The following is a 17573-nucleotide window of genomic DNA, read 5'->3' as shown; positions in this document are numbered from 1 at the left end:
ATGTGGTGGAGGGGCTGAGTGTGTTTGTGTGTCACTGTGTGAGAATGTTTGCCAATAGCTGGAAGGGCAGAGAACTTTAACAAGGCTGCTCTTTCATTTACATTTCTTTTTGAACGCCATACCTTGGGTTTGTGGCGTTGTTAAGCTCCTTCACTACAAAAGTAGACACTCGTCAAATTTTAACCAGAACCTCAGCATCTGGGTTTTGGGACACTGAGAAAACGCTCTATTTTGTATTATTGCCCAGCTGAAAATAATCCCAAAATATCCAAATGTCCTGAATATATAACATACCTCCGTTATATAGTTGTTGTTTAGTCATAACATTTCTATCTTTGGATATGAATCAGTAATTCATTGGGGAGCTTTATTTCAACAACAACAACAGCACTACAACTAATATTAATTCTATCAATAATGGCTGTGAGATTACTGCGGCTCCACTCCTTTTCTTTGCCCATTGGGACCAACATATTGCATGAGTGAGGATCAATCAGAATTTATCTTACTAATTACAAACAGCTTATTGGAGTCTTTATTAAAAATGAATTAGATGCTTGTGCTCGTGTGTGTGTGTGTGTGTGTGTGTGTGTGCGCTGTTTCTCTCATCTCAAAGGTTGCTTAATAATTATAGAAGTCTGCATGTGGTGTAAGACGATGATGGATGAAGGCTGAAAGTGAGATTCTAAACAAGAGCAGCAGCAATACTTGATTTGTTTTTGTTTTTATTGCAGAGTTATGGAAAATATTTCTTCAAAACAAACCACACTAAAACCAACCATCTAACATCATGTTATTATATCATAGAACTCCAACACAAATGCCTAATTTCCACAATGAAAAGAAGAAGACACCAATTAATATTTCTAAATGATACAAATGACTTGTGTGTCTTATTGACACAGCGTTGGTTCTGGTTGAATGCAGCTGGAGGTCGTCTACATGGCGTAGGAGTGCTTTTAAAACCACCACCAACTCTTTGTAAGTGCTCATTAAACAACAGACATTCACGTTTGACATCTCCTCAGAGACCACTGAACAATGGTCCATCCTTGAATGACCTAGTACATACAGGAAACCTTTTGAAAGGACTCCTCCCCCTCTTACTGCCTCTGTTGCTAGGCAATAGATGTTAACCCTTTCCCCCATCATGAGGGTTAAAAGGCTGCCAAGGTGACTTTTACACCAAAAGCGGCAAACTATTTAATGGATAGAGGGACAAGAGTCGATTAGTACAAGCTTCCTCTTTACTTTCTCACTGTATGTTATTTAATGGGTATGTTTTTTTTAAAGAGCTTAATTGCAGTTGATACATAGAAATATATAGAAGTTAAAGTTCAATGTCCAAATTAAACATCAGAATCTCAAGCAACTGGACTTGCTAGTAAAGGTTTTGAAAGGCTTCTTAAGTTCTGGCTGGTGGGATTCCCAGGATTTAACCTCTGTGGAGTCGTAGTCAGGAACATCGATACTCATGATTAGTCCTCCTGGTTGTTGTAATGAATGATTGGAGTCCCCTGTGTGGAGGCGTGGATAGAGGCAACAGTCGTTTGGGTTCTCCTTTCTGCTGTAACGATGTTCATTGGAGGCTGAATGATTGTTTTCTCTCCTGGGGAGGGATGAGAGACCTCCTTCTCTGTTTTAGAGATGGTTTCTCCATCTTTATGTAGATAGCCTCTTTTTCTCCTCTTTCAAACCATCTGTCTTCCTCTGTCCAGGATGCGTACTGTACATTGTTGTCCTCAAAGGAGTGTCTCTTGTCCATCAAGTGTAGGTGGACTGCTGAGTTTTGTTCTGAAGAGCGGGCCCGCCTGTGTTGAGGCATGCGACAACAACATGCGAGATATGCCAACAGCAGTTTAGTAATACTTCTCAGTTAATTTGTTGATTGTAATATAGGGTCAGATTACATCCGAAAGTCTTTGTAGGTACATATATGTCACTGACCTGCCAAGCATGATCATTCATTTCCTTGTCACAAGGCTATCATTTGTAAATTAGGAGAAGAGATAAATCTATGCATGATGTTTATCACATAAATCATCCACCATTGAGTAGAGTCAGTTTAGTGAACTCCATCACATCACACACATACACTGCATACCTATCAGTGTGAGAGAGCAGAGCCTCACCTGTCATAATCTTTTTTATGCCACCAGATTTCTATTGTCAGAATCGCAGAATTCTGGAAACTCCACTGCAAATACATCTCACTGGTACACACACACAAACAGCATCAATCAGACTCCCAATGGCTTCATAGTCAATTCAGCGACACAAAGAATCAAGAGGACCACAGAGATTATCTCAACAAACTCATCACTTTTCTGTCATCTCCATTCTTTCACCGCTGTCAGCTCCAGCTTCTTATTGACTCTCACACAAGGCAAATGTCTTTGGCCTCTCCCACCTGTTACCTTTACAGAATATGTCATATTTTGCCTGGCTCAAAGGGAAGCAATGTGAAGGATATAAACTCACTTAGCAGATTATCAATTCAATGTGTTGCCAAATTGACATAACTCTAGCATGAGGAGACACTGCAGAAGGAGAGATGGTGGTCAGTGTAACACACTGGTGAGTGAGTTGGAAAGAGGCATCAATTAGCCTGGATTAAGTTACAGTCATGTAATTTAACAGACAACTGATTGGGCCAGGAGGAGAATGTGCTGTATGAGCTTTTAATCACCAATGCCACAGGCAGCCAGGTTAGTTTTAATTGTTAAATTAGCAATACATTAAAAGTATGTTGAGTTTTACAATAGTGTACAAATAGAAAGCACAGACTAAATGTACGTAAACTCCCTTTTTAAATTAAATAATAAACACTTATGACCTCAGTTTATATATGTTGTAGGAGCTGTTTTGTGTTTATTTTACTCTCTTATTCAATGACTACGCCTGACTTCTATAGATCATGTACTAGACCTGTGGATTCTCTGTCACTGTAACAGCGTTGTGAGAGTATTCACCCTGGTGTAAGTGTAAAATTCAAGTGAGATGCATACTTGATACTGACCATATTTGGCAACTTGGAAAGTTGAGAACAAAGGCAATATTAACATTGATTTAACTGTAATGTTAATCAAACACTTAAAGAGGTATATACGTATATGGAGAGAAAGATAAAGATGAACACATTACTGCCCAAGGATAGTTACAGTAATTCAGTTTACACTATATACTGTGAGTCTAGTTGTCATTTGCACTGTAGAGTAAAATATTGGACATAAGTGGACTACAGGACCCTGGCAGAATTTTCCAGACTATGTAAATGTAAGGTGTGGAAAGAATGATTGAAGAGCCCAAGAATTCCTGGAACTAATGACTTAAAGCTCATTTCCGCCTGGGGAACCTACGCTCTGTCAAGGCTTCCTCTCTGTATCTGTGTCAGAGGTAACCTTTACTCCAGGCTAATTCTCAAAGTGTGTGTTTGGTTTAGACAACACAGGGATCACATGGTGAGATGCTGCTGCTGCTGCTAATGTGACAGTGGCTGTCCTTGATCTTCTCACAATGGTTTTATGTATAGTACTTCTGAGTGAGTTGCACAAATAAGAGACACAAGAATGTTTATGCATAACAAATAGGAAATTGGTCTCTCAAGGTTCATTTGAATGATGCATGCGGGGCGTTGTAAGGAAAAATACTGTCCTTATCGTCATTACAGCATAATGTATTAGGAATTCAAAAGATATATTTTGTGTGTCATTTTTTGTGGCGTGCATAACTTCTATCTTTGAACTGCTCAATAATAGCACAGGGAGCCATAAGGGGCCATTCAAAGGCCTATAGACCTGGTCATTCATCATCCATCATCCGTCATCCATCATCTCCAGAATGCTGCAACTTCTAAGAAACAATGTCAGTGACCTAGTTCACATGTAATTTACATGTAATCATGATCTTTTTTACAAATCATAATAAAGTAGCTCTTTAAGAACTGTACTTGGGTTGGTCACAAGTCACCTGTCACCAAAACAAGCTTGACACTTTTACCCTTAATTCTTTTCATGCCACGGCCTGGATTGTTGACCCCTAACTTTCTTCTAACCAAGAATTTGAGCCTTTGAAATCCTGAGTTTTAAAGGTTCAGATAGATATAGATAATCGTAGAGGGGCTTGGCAACGCTACCTTGTCATGTCATATAGGGAGGAATCGGAACAGACAAAAAAAAGGTCTGAGACCGTAGGGGATCTGCACAAAGGACACCAGAATAGGCGGAATCACTGTGTTATCTCTTTTGTTAAAGAAGCCTATTTGGTTTTACAAAGGCAGCATGCCTCCCAAGAGCAAGATGAAAAGATGTGGTGAATGACCGGCACTGATCAGCAGTATGATTGAGTAGCTCTACTTAGTGCTACAAGAGCCAATCATGTTTTTGTCTGTTAGTGTAACAGAATGTTTTTTATATAAATTTGGTCGTGGTCTAATGGCTCCCAAGACTTATTCTGTGTGTTGGTCTTTTCTAAAAGGTGCTCAGGATACTCTCACCCATTACTGTCTCAGACATTTACACAGGAGAGAATGTTGCTGTATTTATCTCTGTTTTTCTCAGTCTCTTTCTCACACATACACACAACCCAACTCGAATCAAAGCAAATGACTGTGTTCATTTATATACCCTGTGTACTCCCTTTGATACCTAAAGACTCTTAAGAGGTCTTTTCATTTGATTTCAGTTACTGATTGAAGAGCAAAATAGTGTCTGATGTGAAAGAGAAATGAATCCAGGGGTGACAAAAATCTGCTCCGGATCGTGAGCTGCAGCTGGGTGTGAATGTAAAGATGGTCAATGTGACAAGAACCAGTCTGCCCCTTTCCTTCTTTCTCTCTCACACATTCACACGTCCGCACTGTCACACTTTTTACTCTCATCAGAGCTGCTAATAGAAAGTGAGGGCAATGAAAGTCAGTCAGAGCACAAATCAGCCCCGAAGTTCTTTTGATTTGATGATGTCGAGTATTAAACAGTATTTCACAGCAGGAGCTGCAGAATCAAGTTTTAATGACACCGATCTTCAGAGGATGACGGAAAACTACGATTTTATGAAAACTTCTGTCACTCAGTCGGCAGTCAGAATTTTATCAGAACTGAAATCAATCCAAGCAGATAGGTTTAATCAGGCATTTCAGTGGCTGTGGTGTAATAACCAGAGGTCTCTTTACACTTTTTTGTTTCCAGATAAGTTATACAGGGAAAACAGTGTTAATGCAAGGAGTACAGTGGCCACAACTGCCACACCACATACAGATCCCACCTGCCTCTCTCTCCTCAGTCTTATCTGTATCTTATTGGCTTTATTTGTATCTGAAACACGGCAACACAATAATCAGTTATCTAACTAATGAGTGTATCCATGGAGCATAGATGAAAATCAGGCTTTAATAAGTTAATGACACCGGCTGAGATTGGATCACAATGAATCCAGATAATAAGAATCAGTTTTGATTTAAGCCCTGACAACAGATCATCAATCATTACACAATAACTGCAAAAATTCTCTATCTGGCCAAAGACCTCCTGATTCAATATTACAACCATGTCAAGTTGCTGATATGAAATGATGTGATTCAAGTGAATAATAACAAGTGACAATAACAAGTGAATCTAATAAATGTCTACAAACCATATTTTTAGCTTTGTAATAATCATGTTTACAGGTGATTTAAACTCTGCACCTCAATAAAATGTTGCCAATGTCTTGCATCACAATGATGATAGATTTTTGTTCCCTCACCCCCACCATACTAGTTACATAGATCACTTTTTAATCACAAGGTAGTAGGAACAGGAATCAACAAATGACTTTAATTTTAATAGGAAGAAAATTCACATTCCAATTACAATGACCAGTAAAGGCTTTTCCTGCAACTACATGAACTCAGGCACGTCTGTTGGATGTCACCATTGAAAATGAAATAGACGCTAATGAATTAGCATGCTAATCAGTTGATAATTATTACTTGTGTGAGGAGAATCACTTGGGTCTTTGATTTCCTTTTTTTCCCTGCAGGCTTAAAATGGCATTATAATTCATTATGCAGATTGGGCAGTGAAAGTTAAATCCTTTGTTAGTTAGAGGAATGTGCCTGATTAAAGTGTTACCCTAGCTAATCACATTGTATAAACCAGTGTGTTTCTGTGTGCTATACATATGAATTAATGTACAGCCACTGGTTGCCATAGATACTAACACCTTATGAAAGTTACCTATAGATAGATAGATAGATAGATAGATAGATAGATAGATAGATAGATAGATTGATTCATCGATCTTGCTCATCACTCTGAAATCCGTCGGAGACTTTGATGTGACACTTTCAGTGGAATTGTCCAGGTGTCCGGGCCAATGTCACGACACAAAGTCAAGCAGCTCTTCTAATGGACTTGCAACAGGATGAGTGTGTCACAGACGCTCTGGAGTGACATATAAAATCCACACGGATGATTTGAGTTCACCGGGAACCTCCAGTGTCTCATCTGTGTTCTATTGGTTATCAGAGTGAAGAGCCCGTCTTTCTCAAACCAAACACATCAGTATCACTTTGTGAGGAACAGACAGGCGAGTGTTGAGGCAGCTTCCATTATTGAGTCAAATGACCCATACAATGTCTGGTGTATAAAGCAGTGATTGAGTCGTTTAACCTTTTTTGTATCTTTCATCAGGCGACTTTTTGTTTGTGCTTCTATTGAACAACACATTGTGTATGTCATAGTCTCTTTGGGAGCTTTGTATGAAATGTACTTTCTATTATTGTTGCTATGGCAGGGGTGGGCAAACTTTTTGGCTCTGGGGCCACAAGGATTTTTAAATTTGACAGAAAGGCCGGGCCAGTGTGAACATAAATTACCTGTAAAAGCTATTGCATACATTCCCCAAATGCTTTCTTCCTTTTATTTTAATATAAATTCTGTATTGCAAACATGCAAACGTGTTCAACATGCCGTTATCATTAAAGAGGAATACGGAGACCATGTTAATGTCAACAGAGTGGCAAGTTTATTCTTTATTTATACACCTAAGCCCGGACTGGGAGCTTTCCCAAAACAACAACAAGAGGCTCACTGAATGTACAACCATTTTCCTGTACACTGAATTCTTCTTGGCATGGCCTGTGTGACAGACCCTCTTAGATCGTGCACTTGCCACCAGATTCAGATGACACATGCACAGATGAACCCAAGCCTGCACAATTTAATGGCGTCAGGCATTTCAGTGACACTTCACAATCACAACATAATGGATTTAAATGACCATTACTTAACACTTGTTTGTATGAATCACTCAAATTTTTTTTGTAGTCCGTCCTTACATGGTGCTGCTTCCTGCGCCACTCTGAGTGCTTTCCTTTGGTGAGGGCTGGATAATGAACCATATTTTTCCTCCTTACATTTACATCCACTCCATATTAGTGGTGTCGTATGCAGAGATGTCTCGGTCTGTTCAGGTCAGTCATAGGAGCATGGCTACAAGCAGTGATTGATGAGATGTTACGTGTTTCATCTGCTCATTCATAAATCATGTTAATGTCCCAGTTTAATAGAGGGGAATCACCTCAGGTCTGTTACATTTTTAAGGCGTAGAACCCCTGGTCATATTGCACAATTGCTTGCAGGTGCATTTTTCACCTTCCCAAAGCACCTTAACTCAAATATAATCTTAATGATGCAAAACCTTTCAGCAAAATGTGAAATTCCACGAGTTCCCATGGGTATTTTTAGGAGCAGACAGTGCAGTTTGGGAGAGCAGAATGAATGAGGATGAACTAACAAACTAACGATAAACTATTTTGAGGGCCACTAAAGGGGCAAAATGTGTCTTAATGAGAGTTAAGGGAATTGATTCTTGCATTTTAGTGCCTGTCTTGTTTCACAAGTTTGTGAGAGATTGACCGTGTCGCTCCCTGTCTACCCCAGCTGAATCCGGCCGGCCTGCTGACTATGCCCCGGAGCCCCACCTCCAGTGAGGATGAGATGGCTCAGAGCTTTTCCGATTACTCCGACGACTCTACCTCTGACAGTTCCCGCGAGGAGACCATCTACGAGACCATAAGAGCCACCGCTGAGCAGTTACCGACCCGCATGGACGACATTCACACACATTCGCTGGTCATCCGCATCGTCATCCCTGACCTGCAGCAGACAGTGAGTATCTATGCAGGACAGATGAAGTGTACCTGTGGTTTATTTTGCTGTCCCTTTTGTGCCTTGTTTTCTTTTTTTTTACCAATGTTCAAAGCACCGTTGAAACACATTTGACACTTTCCCCCATAGAGTGTGTGAGTCCCAAAGAAAAACACAAACATTTGGTTGATTGATAAGTTTTGAGCCTAGCCTCAACTTCCTATTCTAAATGAAAGAACTAGCAATTTCATTATTACGTAATTTGATATTAGAAATACAGTAAACATACTCCTTCTGGGCTGACAGGCACATCATCTGCCTTGCAAACCTGTTAGAAACTGTCTATGTTTAAAAATAAGATAGTTATTGCACTCTTTGACTCATTTCCTTTTGATGTAAAGCCTTAAATAAGCTCTGACCAACTGTTGTTCTGTTCATGTGAAGCCTTTCTCCTCGATAACATGCAGTGGTGTGCAAATGCTGTGTGGGCGACATGTAGGGGGTTGATATATGGAAGGGTATGAGAGTGATGTGTGTGTGTTTTGTATGCCTGCATGCATCGGAGTGTGTGGGAAGGCGTTTCTATTAATGTGATTTATTATTCAAGTAAGTCTGATTTTAACTGTGGGGGTAAATGTAGGATTGTGTAGTTCTTGCTGAAGGACAGGGACGTTTGTGTAGCACAAGATAAGGTTCAATTATATATTTGTCCTCTTGTCTTCCATTCCTTTGAAAAATGGCAAAAATCTTGCCACAAGTAATAGCAAGAAGTGTGAATGTTTCATGTTTCAATGCATGTAATGAAATTTGTGGATGTAGAAATCAGAAATACTGTCTGTTCCCATGTTGATTGTGTAATATCTTAGGGAGTGTCTGTTGTACATTGCACGTGTTAAAATGTGATGTTTAACCTGAATCTAATGAGACAAACCCCAGCTGCCCCGAAAGCTTTGTATTTGATCTTTACCCCTGTAATGTTTATACAAACATATAACACCTTTGAGTTCCCCACCTACACACCCAGTTACACTCAGGCGTGTTGCAGCGGGTCAGAGGGGGAAGGAGAGGGCATTATGGAGACATTGAAGCCATTAATGTGTGTACAGTGGTGCTACAGCAAGGGAATGCATTAGAGCACTGTGACTGTTTCTAAATGGACCCTCAAATGTAAATAACAACATGGAAAATTGAACAGAATTTGCCCTTTGAACTTGATTCAAATCTAGTTTTCCTCCAAAACACTATTTGTAGCATTATGCTATCTTTTTACAGTTAAGAAATGCATTTCTCCATCTCTTTCTATGTAAAACACATACAGTCTGGCCCAATAACTGTAGCACAGAGAATATCTGTTCTGAGAGTTTTTTCTTTAACAGTAGCTTTAACACTGCAGAAGACGTGAGCGTGTCTTATTATATGTTTTATTCATTTGAACAGTGGGGTTTCTAATTTTTTTGCTTTAAATTACATGGCAGCTCTACAGATATTAGCGGTATACAGCTCAGTTGTTCATTGCATAGCGGTATATAAAGCAGTCCTATTGATAGTATAGCATGTGAACTGTATCTGTCAGTAGACGTTACTGACAGAATATGTGGATGTAAAGGTTTATGATCAAAAACGCAGCTGGAGGTGATGACAGCAGTATACAGTAGCTTCTGCAGTTCTGTACTGCACTGTGCTTGATGTTTGTCCAGAGGGATAGAGAGCAGTCTCATTGAACATCCGTGACAGCACAGAACAGCGACTCTGAGCTTTTCCTCAGAACAGAACAGAAGAAATGAGGAGCAGGAGGAGAGCAGGAAGCTCAGCAGCATGGTTGACTGATTGACTCCAGCAGACACCTGATGCCTGTCTCTCCTTGGCATCGTTCCTCCATTCACTCTCTTTTAATAGTTTGATTATTTTTCCCTAAAGAGCTTATATTCTTATTGTAACAAAAGACCCCAAACCATTGGTACAATGCTGACCTGGAGATGAACTCATGACTCTTTGATGTAATTAGCTCAGATTTTGTCCGTGTGTGTGTGTGTGTGTGTGTGTGTGTGTGTGTGTGTGTGCGCGCACACAGTGTGTGTAAGCCTTCTCACATGTATGCACCAATGCTCCTGATTTAACATTCATCACTGAGCACTCAGTGGTGCCACTTGATCACATGATCACACTATCACACCGTCCACATGGAAAGTAAACTCAGCTGAATAATTCAAGTGCACACAGACACACACGTATGTGAACCCTTCCCCCATCTCCAACTGTCATATGCTACAGAAGTATGGTTTGATAGTCACCGGACTAATCATACTAAACTCATGAAACCTGTTTACCAATGGGGTTCTCACAGTCTATACTAGTGTGATTCACATGAAATTTATATTCTGAAATTATGAAAATGAACCTCAAAGACTCAGAGACTGAAATTGGTGTGGCTCAGTTATTTGAACAGACGACTGATGTGGAGGGTGAGTGCTTTCTCTTGTTCTTGGTTTCGTCCTTGGTTCTTTGTTGTCATTCTTGAAATAGCTTTCCCTCACACGCCAGCCCACAGCTCCTATATCCACATAGAGACGCCATCTTTCCTGAGCTGATTGTGTTAATGAATCATCTACTGCAAACAATGGCAGACCTGAGGTTAAACAGTTAATCTACTTTCCAAAGACTCTCGGTTTCATACTGTGACGACTCTTGAAACTCACTTGAAAACTGTGTTTCTGCTACTCACATAAAGCACCAGAAATCATTTGAACATAAATGTGAAGAATAAAAATCCTAGGGATATTTCATTAATGAGGAAACCGCAGGGATTGATCGCAGGTTCCAATGTTTTTTATACTGAATTTTGTCGTTGGCACAAACCAGCACTAATACAATAATAGAGAATTTGTGTCAATGTGTAGCCAGAGTAGCCCTGAAACCAACGCTGTCAGATGTGACATGTGACAATGTAAACGTATTATTTCATAGCCCCCCAAATATCAGACATGAAACCATTTCTTGCTTGAAATGTGAGACTTTAACTTTGAAAATCTCTAAAATTGTAGATTAAAAGTGTTTGATTTTGTGTTTTTTGCATTGAACACAACCATGTCAGTCATTGCCAGTAACTATAGGGTATTGATATTTGCCCCTCAAACATTAGACATCCAGCCATTTCTACGTATAAATGTGTTGCCTTATTTTAAACTTTTCAATGCAATGTTTCAATGCATTTACCATTCAGGCGAGAATACTCAGTCTAAATGAAGGTGCGGCTGATTTGACCAGGTAATTTCAAATGATGGCTGGCTTGAATGCAATAATTAGATGGATTTAGATCGGGCCAATCAGCAAGGTTGTGCCAATCTAGTTTACATTTGGATTTCATTTTTCCACTGGGACAAAAATATGACAATGTAATGACCAAAACAACTGCAAAGCTATTGTCTTGTAAAATGCAAATGAAATGTGTTTTTCAATTCCATGGAAATTTCACACACTATTGTCTCAGTGTAACTCATTATGTGAACCGGCAATAATGGGAAATGATGGAAATTTGCCACTTTAATGAACCAGCAGGAGGGAAGAAGGCTATATCAGCCCAAGCAGCCTGGCCAGATGCCAGACATCTGTTTCTATACCTTCAACCCTTCATCTTTCCATTCCCTCTGCTCGTCTTCTCTGCCAACTCCATTCTAGGCAAGAGGATTACAGTGAGGCAGAGTTCACAGACTTTTCATCCCTTCAGCCTTTATGGTAGACACAGGGCTGCTATCGCCAGCTGAGCAGCACATCCAGCTGTAAACACTCACACACACAGTCCCGCATGCTGTGGCAGAGTGCCCGTAATCCTCTGCGAATCGCTCCAGGCGATAAATCGTGCATTGTATGTTCACTGGACCTGGGAATGACCAGGGACCGGGGAGGTCATGTCAATTACACTGTCGGTGAGAATTGTGTACCATTTAACACCATTTATTTACTACTGTTCAAAAAACAATAAAACTACAACAACGTGTAGTTCAAATTATTTAACTGTAGTAACAAAGACAGTGGGATGTTGTTAAACAAATCTATTTTAATGTGTATAAACCTTTTGAACTGGACACCATTGTTTTTGCCACCGTATTATTTCCTACCACAGGTGCATCTGTCAATTCAGAGTTTAGTTTAGAAGTGAAATAGCTGCTATCAGTTCAAAGTATGGGTTATTTATCACATCAAAGCATTTATTTTATTCATGTATGTTTCTTTGCCTCTCTGATGTTCTTGCATTCTCTTCTCCTTTCCCCCAAACCTGTGAACTCAGAAATGCATGAGGTTCAACCCGGATGCCACACTTTGGGTTGCTAAGCAGCAGATCCTGTGCACGCTTAATCAGAGCCTGAAGGATGTCCTCAACTATGGCCTTTTCCAGCCCGCCATCAACGGGAGGGATGGCAAGTTCCTGGATGAAGAACGCATCTTTCGGGAGTACCCTCAACCAATCAGCAAGGGTGTCCCATCTTTGGAGGTACACAAGTACACATGGAATCAAGATCTGATTTGTACTACCTACAACACTGACTTACAGTACTTACTCTTTAATGTTGTTACAGAAAAAAGGTGCAATATAGTAAAATGTAGGATGAGCCATTGTAAGCAAGAGGATTTAAATAAATTTTACTTTAAATGATATGCGCTCAAACAAAATACTCATCCTACACTTAGGGGCAAAGATATGATGAAATTTGAGGCTCACACTGTTTCACAGCAGTGAAGATACCATACTAAATAATGAATGTGCTGTCAAATACAGAGGTCTCATCTAGGGTTTGATCCCCCACCAATCCCCTTAACAGATGAGCAATTCTTATAAAATCAGCATTTAAAAAATTTCTTCTTCTTCTTCTCTGCAGTTCCGCTACAAGAGCAGACTCTATCGGCAACCCAATGTGGATGAGAAACAGATCGCCAAACTTCATACAAAGGTAAGGACTGTGTCATGCAGTAGAAAAAAAATTATTTTGAATAATAACAACATTAATACCATATATTACAAACAAGCCTCGTTTACGGATGATATGTGATGTCCTAAAAAAGCAAAGTGGCTCTTAAATCAGGATTTCAAAGACTTTATCACAGGTAGGAAAAGTACTTCAGATGTATGTTTAGGCAAAAGTCATTAACATATCAGACCCTGAAGACATGATTAATCAAACCTGGTGTTGACTCATAAACAGAGAATCAAGCAGCAATTTTCTGTCCCCTGGGTGAAAGTTGACATTTGGCAGATTGACATTAAAATGCAGTAAAATAAGACAATGTGTTGTATGGGTTACGTTCTCCATGCAGGCGGCAGAAGGTGTTACAGCATGACACAACTTTTGATGAAGCTACTAGGGTGACAGCCAGATAAGGAAAAGCTAATTAACAAAAATCTAAAAGTGTTCTATGATATATGACGGCTAAATGAGTCATTAATTAATATGATGTCATGCAGTTTGCCGGATTCAGTGATGGTGTCAGCTAAAAACCTCCAGAGTCACTCTTTTACAATATAGTCCTGGTTTTAGTCCAATCACCCTGATCAAATCTGACTCTATCAATCGATTGCTCATCAAACTAACTAAAACTGAGAAAACTAGTACAAAGACACTTTTTTGTAACTTAATGATGCAAACTCATTAAATCTAAACAAAACTTTTTGTCTTCAATTCAGTACATTTTGTTAGTTAATGGCTTATGAGAGACAGGACAGCCTTGACACAAGAACTGTACAGTGTAAATACGTTACACTGTAAAGTTTTGATCATGTGTAATCAAATCATCAATCGTTAAATCAGTGTGTGTTTTGCATATTATACCATAACAAAGGTTTCAGTTTATACCGATGGAATATGGAAATCTGTATATGTTACCTTTAAGTGGTGCTCAGGTAGAATCTCTTTTTTTTTGCAAACCCCAAACAACATGTTTCCCTGTATTAAGCCGTGTCCCCCATGTGGCTTGATACAGTCAATGGAAGATTTGAACTCTGGGATGCCCTGGGCTGCTATCTCATAGCTACAGTAATGCAGCCAAGGCATAAGTGTTTTGGGCTGCTATCGGTTACCATCACACTAGGAAACTGTCTGACTAATTCCCTGTTTGAAGCAAGATATGGGGGACAGAAGAAGGGAAGCAGGGAGACTGATCTTAGAAAAGGCAGAGAAGAAATCCTCGTCTTTAAATATAGAGCAGCAGCAAGGAGACCAACACACACACATACACACATATTCTCTGTGAAAGATTCATTTACAGAGGAAGTCATTTAGGATGGATTACGATGCTGCTGTAAAAAGCTCCAGACTGATTCAGCACACAGCACAGTGACAATATAAACATTGCATCAAAACATTCAATCATTTTCATGGACATCTCCATAATTTGAATTGATGGTGATTCATAATTAGTTGTTGTGTGAGCAGCGGCACTTTGGTGTTGGTCAAACTTTTAGACCTTATTACAGTGCTTTCAGTGCAATATGGTTGTCATTAGAAGATCTTCAGGTAGAGAACTTAATACTTAACTAGTAAACTGATGTTATGAGCAAGGAATAATAATCTAATAACATCTAATCCCAGTGTGGCTGTTGGTGACATTGATCTCCAAAAGACTTTTTCTTTCACTACACCCTCGTGTTCCTACCTTCCTCCTCTTTCTTCTCGATCCATTCTTTTATTACCAACCATTGTCTCCATGTTCTTCTTCTCTCTCATTCTTCACTCCTCGTTTTCTCCTCTCCTTAAGGGAGCTGCTCTCTTATCTATTTTTATCGTGCGGCCTGGAAAGAAAGCAGACGGGAACAGTAAGCCACCAACCATTCCACTCTCCACAATCGCCACACTTTGAGTCCTGTCATCTCTCCTCCTGTCCTTTTTGCACTGCTCTTTTATGCCGACTTCCCTTCCTCTGCCGTTAATAGCTCTACCAAACGCTCATTTCCCCGGTGCTCACTGATGCCATAAAAGCTCTTTCTTTTCTCTGGTTGCGTAGGCCAATCTCAAGAAGTTCATGGAACTCATCCAGCATCACCAGGTGGACAAAGTATCCAAGATGTTGGAAAGAGGCTTCGACCCAAACTACCATGACAGTGAGACTGGCGGTAAGGCTTCAAGCATAAACACACATACATACATACATATATTCAATGAAAACATAATGATAACATTGAAAAATAGAAATGGAAAATGTGTGTTGTGTACATTTTTATTACACAAACCTGACTGTCCTAATGTCAGTGTCTCACTGTCTACTATAAGTGCAAAGTGCTGCCACACAATTGCATTTTTGGTAAGAAGATCTTGTCGGTAAACTTAAACCACATCTAAAATCTAAAATAATTTTTGATTGATCTCCAACTCGGCACTATGAAATTATTATTATTGTAGTTTAATGTTTTCATTTATCTGACTCCATAAGATAAAATTATTTATTGCTAGTGATAACTTAGTCTCTAATCGGTTGATCCTGGAAATTGATCGCCAATCCTCTGCTTAAAATAAGAAGTTTTTACTTTCTGATCATTATATTAGTGAGGGAATTCTGGATTCATTTGGCATTAAGTATATGTTCTTAAATTATACTACGGCTAGATTACTCGTTCAAACAGGGCGTCCTTTATATCGCTTAAGAATGACCACTGGTCAGATTACAGGCATTGTACGGCACGTACTTTGAGCGGTTTGTAGAACTCTGTTTCAACCTATCAGTGTGTTACACATTTGAAAAGACGGAAACATAAACTATACTAGAATATGATCTAAAGCAGCCTTTAGTAATTTCCCTCGGGATAATAAACTTTCATCTTATCTTATCTTATCTTATTTTAGGATAAGTTACGAGCCAATGCTGTTTTAAATGTTAATGACTTCACCCAAGTATTAGGTGTGACCAATTAGTTTATTTACCACGATAAATGAATGTTAATTGTATCTCTGCTCTGCTAGTGGTCTTAACAGAGCCAGTATTGAGTGGACAGAGATTTACCAGTAAACTGGTCTGTTGAGAGAAATAACATAATGGGGCTTGACTGAGTGTGTTATTAAGCAGAGACTTGAGCTTGTTTTCATGGACCTCGAGAGCTCTTGTTAAATGAATGACTGATTGCAGTTGTGCCTCTGCAGGTAAGCAATCTGTTACTTAGTCTCTTATTAGCTATTGATTTCAATTTCAATTGTCAGACTAGATTAGCTGAGTGTGTGATCAGAGCAATGTTGTATTACCAGGCCATTCATTCCTCCACGATAAGAAACACAGCACCCTCCTACTTTAACACTTTTAACAGACATTTTTGATTTGCAGAGATATCATGACTTGAAAATGTGGAAATAACAATTGACTGCATTTAAGGAGAAGTGTGACAGGAATTTATCAGTCTGTGCTTCACGTAATGTAGCAACTCATTCATCCATCCATCCATCCATCCATACTGAATAACTGGTTGGATGGACAGAGCAATGGGGAGCATAAGGCATGAATACGCCACTAATACGCAAGTCTATCACAACTAATGGATAGTCACACCTTTGAACAGTTTTGAGGTTCCAATTCCCTAAACCTCTGTGTCTGTGGGAAGAAAACCAAGAGGGCAAGCAAACTCCCCAATCAGATTTGAATCCAGGACCTTCTTGTGAGGTGACTAGGCACCATATGCCTGCTTCAACATAACTTCACAAGAAAGCCCCAATAAAATCAACATTATGCTTATGATTGTAATTTTACAAACAAAGCCCTTGCTAGCACATGTGGTAAGCAAGCAGAGGCTATAGGTCTCTTTGAAAAGAAGATGTTGAGAAGCTGTCAAAAAATCTAATGAGGGCTAATCTGTCAAAATTGGCAATGGTAACCTGTGGTTAAGCAAACTGCAGTGGTGTATGAACACTGAGAACACTAAGGGCGGGGATGCAATTCAACGAGTGATTCCCTCTCCTCCATTGGCCAAGTGCGCAACAGGAGATAAGATTAGTGTAAAATTACATCCTAGGTTAATGTTTATTGGGGCAGGTGCACAAATGTGCGCCTATACGAATAAACAGATCCCCTGGGCTTTTGTAGAGAAGCTGAACATTATGGCTGCGTCAGTTCTAATGACAGGCAGACATTGTTGTGTGAAGCTTCACTTTTGGACAGACCTTCTGAACAGGTGGCCTTGATTACGCCTAGATCTACCAGGGGGTGTGGCCTCCCACAGGATAAATAGTGAGGATTTCTTGTCCATAATTACAGCTGAAGAAGCCATTTAGACCAAGTATATCAGTTGATTGTAATATGCCTGCTGTTTTCATGCTCTCATGCTTTACTGATAAACCTCCACACCTGGCAGGATGACAAGCTTACATGTCTCATGAATTATCTGTCCCAACCTGTGATTTTCCTGTAATTGGACAGTGTGAACTTAAACGAATCAAATGTATAAAAGAAACCCACAGCATTGGGTGCCCATTT

The 17573-nt window shown here is 39.6% G+C and overlaps 1 protein-coding gene across 1 annotated transcript in view; it reads left to right on the top strand.

Moving 5' to 3' along the window:
* The window catches only part of shank2a (SH3 and multiple ankyrin repeat domains 2a), a 124192-nt gene that overhangs the window by 24065 nt on the left and 82554 nt on the right, over nt 1-17573 (top strand). Inside the window, 4 exon segments of the mRNA XM_076156288.1 lie at nt 7923-8150; nt 12415-12618; nt 13004-13075; nt 15123-15231. Of these exon segments, the coding sequence (XP_076012403.1) occupies nt 7923-8150; nt 12415-12618; nt 13004-13075; nt 15123-15231 (613 nt within the window).

The sequence above is a fragment of the Genypterus blacodes genome, unplaced genomic scaffold, assembly GCF_046128005.1.
Source record: "Genypterus blacodes isolate CSIRO-AG114 ecotype Tasmania unplaced genomic scaffold, CSIRO-AGI_Gbla_v1 ptg000067l_1, whole genome shotgun sequence".
Taxonomy (NCBI): domain Eukaryota; kingdom Metazoa; phylum Chordata; class Actinopteri; order Ophidiiformes; family Ophidiidae; genus Genypterus; species Genypterus blacodes.
Note: the sequence above shows the minus strand (reverse complement) of the source record. Positions and strands in the feature narration are given on the sequence as shown.